The sequence below is a fragment of the Pleuronectes platessa genome, chromosome 16 (genome assembly GCF_947347685.1).
Source record: "Pleuronectes platessa chromosome 16, fPlePla1.1, whole genome shotgun sequence".
Classification (NCBI taxonomy): Eukaryota; Metazoa; Chordata; class Actinopteri; order Pleuronectiformes; family Pleuronectidae; genus Pleuronectes; species Pleuronectes platessa.
The window spans coordinates 6,878,944-6,890,657 of record NC_070641.1 but is presented as its reverse complement, the minus strand read 5'-3'; the positions used below and the strand labels follow the sequence as shown (position 1 = coordinate 6,890,657).

General features: G+C 42.1%; 1 protein-coding gene across 1 annotated transcript in view; it reads left to right on the top strand.

Annotated features, from left to right (window-relative positions):
* Positions 1-991: 991 nt before the first annotated feature.
* Positions 992-11,714, top strand: part of LOC128458679 (protein shisa-6) — a 71,876-nt gene continuing 61,153 nt past the window's right edge. Inside the window, exons 1-2 of the mRNA XM_053443601.1 lie at positions 992-1,554; positions 6,099-6,256. Coding sequence (XP_053299576.1) covers positions 992-1,554; positions 6,099-6,256 — 721 coding nt within the window. The remainder of the gene's footprint in view (positions 1,555-6,098; positions 6,257-11,714) is intronic.

Genomic DNA, 11,714 nt, shown 5'->3' with positions numbered 1-11,714 from the left:
GGAGGAGGGGGGAGATCGGGATTGATAATTAACTGAGGTGCCTGAATCGGTGACGAGAGAGAGAGAGAGAGAGAGAGAGAGAGAGAGAGAGAGAGGCGGGCCGGAGAGGAGAGAGCGAGGGAGGAAAGGAGGGAGAGAGAGGGAGAGGGAGGTCTTGGCTTCTGTGTTGCTGAGGCTCTTTGATTCAGTGGCAGTGGCTGAGACATCCCTGGTTTACCGGCCACCACTAACCCGGTAAGTCTTCATCATCCACTTTTTTATTTCCACCTAACACTTTTTTTTCAATCTCTCGTTTGAAAAAACAACAGAAGTTAAGGCTCAATTCATGCAAGCTGATAGTGTTTGTTATTTTACCTAAATGTTAATATGTGTTATTTTTAAGTTGAAATATCACAGAGTGAGATCGAACTTGTGTAGTTTTGTAGCCGAGGAGCTCAAACCAAACCAAATGGAAACTTGGGCGCTGTCCGTGGTGCTGAAAGTGTTCTCCGGTCCAACTATCGCCAATAATCGATCCAGATTCTTTCCGTTACGTCTGTTCATTTATAAAGTTTGTTCTTGATAGATGACCTAACCTTAAGTTCAGTCTGCCGACTAATGCACCGTGTATTCACACATCTCTTCTACGCAGCGAAACTAAGAGACTCGGTCATACACACGAACAACCGCTCATGGTAAAGAAAAGACCAATTTCCCTGGAGGACATCGGGTCGTGCCACGTCTCTGCAGACCAAAAGCAAAGAAGACGCCTTTTCAAAGCGAATTTCTGTAAGAAAACGAGCTCAGCGGTTGATGACGACAAAGTCTGAAGATACACAAGATGCGAGAAAGCTGCCAGTCAAAGTTCGTCAGTGAGAGCGCGACGCGTAAAGGAGCCACTGCGATGAAGAAACCTTCAAGAAGCTCCACTCGGTAAGAGGTGGAAGAGTGACGCTGAGAGAGAAAAGACAGAAGAGTGGAGGCAAAAGGACAAACACCAGCGCGTCCTCAAATGATGGGGATAAAGCACCTTCTGCTTCTTTTGATTTACTTAGACCCACTGAATGTCCTGTGCTCCGCCACCGCCAACAAGAAGACCAGAACCCCGCCGAGGAGGCCCCCAAAGGTGAAGGAGGTCAACGGCAGCTCCACGGCGGTCCCGGCGGCCGCGGCCGTCCCGGGGAAGATCACGCAGCTCCAGGCTCCCTCGGTCGTCCAGCACGACACCTGCCTGGGCTACTACGACGTGAGCGGGCAGTACGACAAAGAGTTCGCCTGCAACAACACCGACCACCGCTTCTGCTGCGGCAGCTGCTTCCTGCGCTTCTGCTGCGCGGACCGGGGGAAGCGGTTGGAGCAGAGGAGCTGCACCAACTACAACACCCCGGACTGGATCAAAACCCAGCCCCCGTCTCCGGCGCCTACAGGCGACACGTACGACCCGGAGCTGGACCAGACCAACGCCACGGTGTACATCACCTGCGGGGTCATAGCGCTCATCATTGCCATTGGGATTTCTGCAAAAGTTGCCTATGATAAAGCCACCAAGCCTCCTCAGGAAATGAATGTTCACAGGTAAGATTTTTCAATGATGTGGGATGATGAATGAAAAAAGTAGAAAATACATTTTTATTTCATCTTGTGTGAGGTCCTAGTGGGAACCAGTAGGTTTGAGCACTTAGGCAGATGTTTGCCTGTCCAGCTGTGTGTAAACCGGAAACTTTACAGGTATTTCACACCTCTGAAGATATTAGAAGTGATGTAATCCCATTTGTATGAATTTACACTGTAAAGCTTTACCCAAGGGTTTTTAGTTGGAGGCAGGATCCACACATATGCCCCTGATGCACTTTCAAGTGTGTTGATTCAAGTGCGTCATTATCATAGTATAAAAAACGTTATATAGTCTTAGCCTGTAGTGACACTGCATTCAAATAGAGGGAAAGGACTCACTACAATGATAATTTTTTTTGCCCTTCCAGTAGCGTTAAAGTGAAAATCTAAGGGTGTGTACATTTAGCTATGCTCCCAGCAACTCATCCGATTTACAGAAGCCTACAAGACTTACAGCTTCAATATCACATGTTCCCTTCGGCCCGTGACCTTCAACACACGCCTCCCCAGAGCTTCCCTGTCAAAAATGTCAAGCTTGTATACATTTTCATGGTACATGTCCCATTCCGTGTAGATGCTTGGATGGGGAGGGGTGGTATTTTATTATATACGTTCAACCTCGGGTGGGACGGAACAAATGCCACTGAAAACCATAATCATCTTCATCCTGAAGGGAGCCACTTCAATGACCATATTTCTTTTACCTTGAGGCGCTGAATTGTTCAATGAGCATTAAAGCCGTATAAAAAAGACATCCTGTGGCTGATTCAGTCACCAGCTGCAAACTGCTAGAGGGGATATTATATATCCCACTGTCATCAGGACACCACATGATTTTCTTGTTTTGTACTATTTCATACAAGGAACTGCTGTTTCCTGCTCCTGCGTCCAGAAACAAGCAGCTTTAATCCAATAAACCAATAATTCCAATTCAAAGGTTATGAGTTCTTCAGTGATGAACGACAACTGTAACAAGATTTTAGTACGAAGGTTGCTTACTTGTGATTGGTGGGACCCGTCTTTGTTCAAGTGAGCTTCTTCCATTTCAAAACTGTGAGATAAGCACAAAGAAAAACACAAATAATTTACTGGATGGATGGATACGTCTCTCATGTGGAGTAATTCTGAACTGTTTGAAAAACTATTTGGTGTCCTTTTCCTAATCCTTAGCCCAAAGAAAGAGGCTGTTTGAGAAAATACGTTATCAGGGTCTTTAAAGATGGATGAATCCTCTACCTCTCCTTTAAATGGATCTAAACTTCCACTTGATTCCTCTTTTCATATTCAAATTTCATGCGTTTACTTGTCTTTCATTTTGGGCTTCAGGAATATATGAGTGTCTTGAATATTTCCCATCTCAATTAGCAAAATTATCAGCTTGTTAATTAATCATAAAAACTGCATATATGGAACCGGTCAGCTACGAAGTGAAAGCAGCAATGATCTTTGCTTTTAAAAGGGTATGTGAACAATTTAAAGTGAAATGAATTGAATTCTAGACTGAGCCAGGAAAAATATCTTCTAACTATATGGTTCCTGACACTGCTACAGAGCATTAAAGGGACATAGTGTAAAGATTTACTGATTGGGTTCAGTCTCCCCCCTTTCTTATGGTCATTTTCAGTCATAGGCAGCTGGTTTTAATGAAGGAGATCGTACACTAATAAAGAAAACCGGTTCCAACACAAGCCAGCAGACACACACAGTCTCAAACAGAACAAGTGAACATGTGGGACGTTACTTCACATTTCTAGATTTTTGTTAATTGACAAGATCGACAAATAAACTTCATAGGTGGGTTGTGTTCATGGCTTATTCTCACTGCTTCCAATTGGCCCCAAAATGGTTATTAAAGGTTTAAGTTTTGAGAATGACAGGAGAGACAACTTAAACATGCAATTTTGCTGTGGTGTGTTTCCAGGTAGAATCCATGCATTGGTTTCAATCTTATCTTATCATGAATGTCCTTCCACAAGAAAAACTACGAATGTGTTTGTCTACCAACCTGCACAATTAAGATTAAATTGAGAAATACATGCACATGTCCAAGCTGCATTTTGTGCAATGCATGCTGGGATATTCGCAATACATGCTTCAGTGTAGTTGGAAATTGTAGAAAGGGGTGAACAGGTGTTGAGTTCGGTGTTGGGTCGGAATGAAATTCCATTTTTTCCACCCACTGATAAAGAAAAAAATTGTAGACACTTAGTCATTGCTCTTATCCCAGCGTCACTTGAGTCACCTGCTATTATCCAAAGTTCATTTTGGACAGAGCAGAGGAGGACGTCTTGTTCCTCAGCCAGAGCCCTGATGGTTGATTGAATGAAGACAATTGAGCATTGTTTTGCGCCGGTAATTTCAGTGCCTGCTGCTTTGAAAATGTGAAGGGAGATTACTCATCTTTCTTGCACAGAGGAACACAGGATCAAGTTCATGATGGACGAGAGTAAATTCAAAATTTAGGCCTTGACTGTGACACACAGGATCTCTCAGATCAGCTATATATTAAAGTCAAACTCCGCTTAGTAGTGTTAGTGCTTTTCTCAAAAGCTGCCAATTCTCTGATTTTATATCCACGTTGACTTAAGAGTCTCCATTATACAGTATTTTTTTTTTAAACAAAACATCAAATCTCCTCATGGTGCATTTTTATTTTCCATCTATTCTCTGAGAAATGCAGAGATGAGGAAGTTTATGTCTTCTTACTGGTTCCTCTATCCTAGCCAGGGGGCGCACTTTCAAGTGGATCTGCTTAATGCCGTTTACTTCAGTGTGAGCTGTGGCCATGCGAGTTTGGAGAGAGGACGATTAAATGAGGAGGCATGGCTTCCTGGGTGCTCAATGGTGTCATTTCATCCTTTATGATTTGTTTATTCTCACCCCCATTTGGCGCATTGAGCAGTCATAATGAGGTCTGCTGGAATAGACCCCAGAGGCTGGAAGCGGACATCCACGCTAACAGCTGTGACCAAAGAGAAGTAGTGGAACATAGGATTAGCTTTATATTTGGCAAGGGTGTGCTCCTTATAAGTGGGAGGCTCCTTTGTTAATTTCCTGTGCTTCTCCAAAGTGATTTAGACTGATGGAGCACTGCGAACAGACTACTGAGCTGTTGGCAGACCTTTGCTGTTTGGTCTATGACCTTCACCGAAACACAAGTAATGCCAAGTGAGAGCTAAAGCCAATGATTTGAACAGGCCGTATTGATCACCTTCTGCAGAGCAAACTGAGGTGCAATTTATGCCAGCTAGGTGAGAATAATGTTTTGGTCTCTGACTGTGAGATATAGAAATTGAGGTAAAAGCTAAGTGGACTGAGAATGGGTAAAAGAGAAAAGCAGCAGAATAACTGAAAGTTCAATTTCAAAGATGCAGAAATACTCTATAAAAAAATTTGTTAGGATTTAGCAATTTAAGCTTTGCAATAATATACTGGTTTGTCTAAACGTGCTGTGCAATATAAAATAACAGAGCTCAATGTGAATACCAAAGATATTTTCAAGGTCATCGTACCAATGAATACATGAAAATACACTGACACTGTGGTTTTTAGCAAATCATGCTTAACTTGATATTCAAACACATTTTTAAATAAAACATTCTCAGGAGCAGGACAGAGAACATTGTATTAAAACTAGACTTTGTTCTTTATTCTGTGTTATAAATTAAAATATCCCCTTATGCATAAGTGTTGCTCAATGATGTGTAAATAGTTTTTGGACAACATAAAGCTGTTTGGCACAGCTGAATAACATCTTTAACACTGTTTAGTAGCTGTATGTTTTATTGATTTATATGCAGAGCTTTTTAAAGCACTTAATAATATGTTGCTTGTTTTTTCCTTTCTTACTAAAACAGCTTACAAATGCTGGGCCTGTTCTTGCAAACTATACCTCCTGCTGCTCACGACATAGCAGCCAACTAGGACAATTCAAAATCAGGTCGCCTCTGTCTGTGAAAAAGAGGCGGCTAAAGTGTGCTCCTCCTGGAAGGGAAATGCTATTAATATGCAATAAATCTCCCAAAGTCACTGAGTTATAGAAAAGTAGACTATGCGGAGGCTTTAGGTTGACATTGACATTGTTAAATTGGCCTTTCATGTCCTTTAAGAAAATGCAAAGCCATCCAGCACTCCACTCACAGACTGATCCTGTGGCTCCAGACATTTTGAAATGGTGTTGATGAAATATCACTCTTATGTTGTGGCTTCAAAGAAGATAGGCAATGTTCACTTTTTGTAAATGGCCCTTGAGCTCTGGTCTGACAAAAATAACAGAACGGGTCTCTACCGTGCTATTGGAAGTGTCTGACTCCCTTGCAACTGTTGTTGTAGTTAGCCTCTTTGCCTTATTGCCAGCCTCCATGCTTTAATGGAACTGTGGCGAAATAAATTAGGAAGACCTTGAGGGGGCTGGCAAGGAGAACAAAAATGAAAATGTTGGTAATTGAAAAAGGGAAATATTTCTGTTTAGATGTTTTCATTTGTGTATTTCTTTACATTTTTAGAGCCCTGGCAGACATTCTGAGGCAACAAGGACCAGTTCCAATATCTCAGTATGAAGATGAGAACATTGCAGCATTTGACGGGTCACCCAAAGACGAAACACCAGTCAGAACCTCGAAGAATCATTACACACCTGTTCACGCCAAGCCCTCCAACCACGGTGAGTGACATTGTTTTTTTTATAGATCAATAGCTCAGACACTGTATGTTTGAAGGCCATATGATTTACCCTGTGTGTAGAATTCACTCCGTGACCATTTATAAAAATCCAACTTAACTGGGGTGTAAAGCTTTCAGTGTCTCATAAGGAGAGACTGTCTCTGCTATCTCGTCATCATCCTGTGATTGACATCCCCGGAAGTAAATAGATGGGCGCCGAGTCTTAAGCTTCCCAAGGAAAAAACGTGTTAGAAAATATATAGCAAATTAAATGCAAAAGTTCTGCTCTTCCACACGCTGTTTTAACACAAGCCCCCTCAGCACTGGCTCAAAATTTAGATGCAAATGATCATGTTCTGCGAGAGACGCAAGCTTTTTGTCCGGAGATAATTCTGTCGTGCAAACGCTGTTCCTCCTACTTTTATCCCGTCGGCCTCCAGATTCCTGCTCCTGGGATCAGCTCGTTTTCTAAGTGCCCTACTATGGTGTCCCAGATTCAACAGGGTTATGTTTCACTCTCGTGTCACCCTGCCTCCACCCTCCTCTTCAGAAGCACCATCACCCATCATGGAGGGAAAGTGTCAGAGGACAGCTGATATAGACCGAACGGCAGGATGTGAGCTGCTTTTCTCACGTCTCTACAGCAGAAGGTTTTGAATTTACTGGTGTAGGTTTAGGAGAAACTACTTTTGCCTGAGTTCTGAAAGCCTAAGTAAAGTCGATTACTACATGGTCACTAATCCAGCTGGTCTTCGGTTATGTTCTCCTCGCCTCACGTTTGCTGTAAGACTTGAGGACGCAGTTAGATGATATAACCGAATCAGCAAATGTATCTTTAATTCTGTCCTTTTCCTTTCTTTTTAACACAACTAGTGCAGTGTTCTAAACCTTTGTGGTGGTTTAGAACAGAGGTAATGCTCCCGAGCTTCTTCAGAACTATTCCTTGCATTAGTGAGTCCTCCTCAAACAGTTCTTATATATATGCTGTCAGTTTGTATTGTTTGTATTCTGGCTACTGTGTCCAGACACCTGGTTTATCTGCAATCAAAATTTGATAATCACTGTTTTTCATGAAACCATTTTATAAATGTTAAACATACCGTGTGTTCGAATTGCACCAAATTTGACAACGCACGTCCCAAGAACACTAAGAAATACACAGCCCAAGTTTAAAGCGGTAAAGTTGAACAGCTTTTACATACATACAGACATATGCAGTATTTATAGGGTTCAAGATGTTTCCAAACAAATACAGGAACGCAGATAATATATGATAATCAAAGGTTGGTTTTCAATAAGCCGAAGCAGAATTCAGAGAAGATGAAAAAAAAAAAAAAAAGCCGAATGAACTGTGTTAGTGCCACTAAGACTGAATTATCAACTATCCAACTTGTTGTTCCAGGCCCCCTGGAGCTATAAGCCTGCTGTAATTAAATTTCCCTCAAATTTGTTTGATGATTCTGCATGCACCATAAAAACCTTGAACTCAGTGTATGATCCGCAGCACTTGCATTATTACTTGTTATTAAAGACGGGCCTAGAATACGATTACTTTATTTTGCATCCATGGATTGTGAACAGTTTACTGAAAAATTCTAATTACTCGCTGCAGAAATATGGGCTTGACGTACTAGCACAACCGGATTTCAACCGGTGTATTAATCTGGCCCGAAAGCTGAAGGGACTTGCACTTCATCCACAGAAAACACAACAAAGAAAATGGCACCTTAATGGCCCAACGGTCCAACATCTTATCTATTGAAGAAGCTGCAGGATTACAAAGGCAAAGGCAAAGACTGCACAGCAACAAAACCAAATAAATTGCCACATGTTTTAAAATCCGTCTCTCAAAACCACTCAGATGAAAACCTTTTATGAAGCTCGGTTCACTTAGCGCATAAAAATGGTTTAATGCATAGACGAAGATTCTCTCCTGACAAATGATTTAGAACAGTTTTGCTGAAAAGTGCTGTGAATTGCTGTGCGCTCAACTTTTTAAAGTCGATGTGGTGCTTCTTGTACACCACGGTACCTTTTTGTGAGACTCAATGTGGAATAAGGTTTAATCCTTGTGTGTGAATCTCAAAACCACGCAGCAGCACTTTGCTCGTTATTTGAAAAAACACGAAGAAAAGATGTCGTGATTGTCCAGCCTGTGTCATATTAGCCCGCTATTGTCTGATGTGTGAACAGTAGCACGACATAATGAAAGGGTTTTGAGTGGAAAAGTCATTAGAGAGGGGGGGTGGGGGGGTCCAATGGGAAGACATGACTCAGATTTAATGACAAAGGTATGGACTTTAACACGATGTGCAGCAATGGTTGGTTTCTCCGCAGCAGTTTGTGATTTAAACTCATCTCACTTTGCTGTTCCCGAAAATATATCATACTCAGACGAAGCGCTGATAGTGTGCGTCTTGTGGTGTGGATGGCTCCTCCAGAACTGTCCAATAGAGAGTGAGCATTATCTCTCCAATATCCCAGAGCTCTGATCTGTTCTGTTCTCGCATTTTGTGCTCTAAAGTTTCTCTGCTGCTGTGGAAGTAGGTGACTAATGTCCTCCACACTTTGCAGACAGAGAGAGCAATTATCTCTTTAGGACACTGACAGCAACTGGATATGAGATCAACTCTGGGATGACGTTTTTAGAGGATGACGTCATGTCATGGAGATGAGTCTGGATATTTCGGTCTATCTGTAGAGCAGCAATAAGAGACATTTTGAAAAGATAGACGTGTATTTATTTGAGAAACCATATCTGCTGCCATCACAGCCACCAAGCTTATAGTTTTGGGGGTTTTCACATTGTAAATCACGGATGTTCCAGATCGTTCCTCAGGTGATGGATGGTTAGATCCTTATTTCCTTCCTTTGCCAGAGTTAGAAGCCTTCCTATAGCTCTGTTGTAGATATGATGCTACAGCCGAGTAGCCTGTTAGCTTATTAGAACATAAAGGCTAGAAACAAGAGGAAACAACAAGCGTGGCTCTGTCCAATGTTAACAACGTGTTACATCTCATGTATTTCCTCTGCTCAGATGTGTGGGATTGTTTCCTGGATGTTTGCACCAGTCACCTCGCGGCTCCTTGCCAATCATGTAGTTGCCAGACAACCAGATGAGAAAATTGCTGCTCCCGTCCAAGAAAGCATCCCACACATAACCCCTGTAAAACCACACGTTTCCATCTTTACATATGGGTTTCATGCAATAAACAGTTCAGATATAGTCAAAGTAATATTTGTCCAATATTCTGGGCTCTGTTGGTCTGATTCATTTACCCTCAAAGACAAGGCAAATCAACCCAAATTGTGTAGTAGTTAAATGAACTTGAATGACCCATCTGTACTTCTGACCAACATGATGGATGGATGCATAGTTCTAGAAACCCACCTACCCCTCACCTTTCTGACGCCGAAAAGGGGAAGTCTGGACTCGACCATTTGTGTCATTTTCCAGCACTTCATACCATGATTACTCCGCATTTTGAAAGTGAGACAGGCGACAGGTATTTTTCCTCTCTCCCCAGCTCTCAACAAATTAAGCTTTGTGGCACTCTTAATGCGAACGCACAAGTGCAACATTATAAATGCTCTCCCTGCGACCGGCCAACCTCCCCACCCCTTGTCTGTCCAAACCAGGTTTTTACTCCACCTTCCAGTGGCAGGTTCAGTACAATTATAAACACTTTTGATTTCCCACCATATACGACAGCACGTCAGAACTAGTTCTGGGAAACAATAAACAAAGAGGTGCTGGCAGGTCAATTTTGTGTTCTGTTGGACCAAGCCAGCTTCTCTACCCCCATCGAAGCTCTTTTTGTTCATATTTATGGTACAGAGAGTGACATCGTACTATTTAACTATTTATTTAGGACTTCCATTCATTGGAATTAATAAGCATCTGAAATTGAAAACGGCAACAGATCAAATGCAGATACACATAAATGAATAGAGTTATTTTGACAGTTTTAAACAAATATCCTCTCTGGAGATTAAATGACAACTTTTATAGCACTTATCTAAATAAGATTATGAAGTGCAATAAAAATAAAAGGAAAAAATAAAAGGTAAGGGACACATTCAATTAAATTCCATTTTAAGTGCCAAATCATAACATATATATAGCAAGTAACCTTTAGCAGAACCAGACTCAGTATGGGCGGCCATCTCCCTGGACTGGTTGTGCTCAGCAAAGCAAAATGGAAAAGAAGGGGGGGCAGGAACAGTTGCGTGACTATCATATTTAAGCTCCTTCAGACTGGTTGTAATGAGAATAATAATATTCAGTAGTAGCGTCATTAAGGTGTTTTGTCCTTTTGATCAATATAGCGTTGCAAGCCGAGACTGAGGGTACGTTGAGGCTCTTACCTGATTGGCTACAGGTTGGTATGGCAGTACTAAAGCCATGTGATGCGGTTGAGGTAAAGTTTTCCTGAAGGATGATATTAACTCCTACCCTAGTTGAGTATTGGATTGAGTCACTAATTTGATGACTGTTTACTATTTCACTCAATCATGATGTTTGAGTGTCTATCTCTGAAACAAAACCGTTTCCCCTTCCTTCCTGAACGTTAGGAGGAAAAGTGGTTATTCGTTTAAACGAGGGTTCGATTCTTTTTCATTGAAAGTGTAGATAAGGCGATTTTGATGAATGTTTCTCTAGTTAAGGGGCTTGAGGTCTGCACTGGCACATGGGAGCAATTTATATCACAGTCAGCGTCTTCTGATTCCAGCTCCAAAGCGTCTTCCTTGGAGCAATGCAGAGGTTATGAATCATCAGCATTTCACTCTGCGAGACATCGCACTGATACTAGACTGCTTCATCCACATGGATACAACACGGCGCTGTTAAATCAATCACATCTTGTCTTTTGGGTATTTCTTGATTTCTTCGATGGTCCCAAATGATCGACAGTGGTCAGGGTGCATCAGTAATCGGGTTATAGTCCTCCTCAGGGTTTGATCATTTGAAAGAAGCCATGGGGCTGAGGATTTAGTGCCAAACCTTGTTGTGATGAAGACCAGGCCCAGTGGTCCCACGTGTTTCTTCTCATTATGATGATTTGAAATGCTCTTCGATCGCCGCTTCTCGAGGCCCAAAGGTCTGAGTGATGTTATTGACTTTGAAGTGGCTCCTTGGAGACAGAGGCATTTAACTGTTTGCCGGTTAATGTCGAGTGAAAGGAGGAGATGTGATCTGATGAAGCAGCTCTACAGTTTCGGGATCTTTTTTTTCCCTCAGTTCATCAACACTGTGTTCTTTAATTTCTTTGAAGAATGGTCTGTGATTGGCAGGACAATGGAACGTTGTCAGGGACCTTGTCTTGCTCCTCGTGTTCACGCTGTACTCTCAATTATAGCAGTGGTTCGGAGGAGCGTTAGCAGTGATGTGGTACAAATTGCATTACACCGTGATCCTCTAACGCAGAGGAAGTTCAAAAAGTGTGTATACCTGAGGT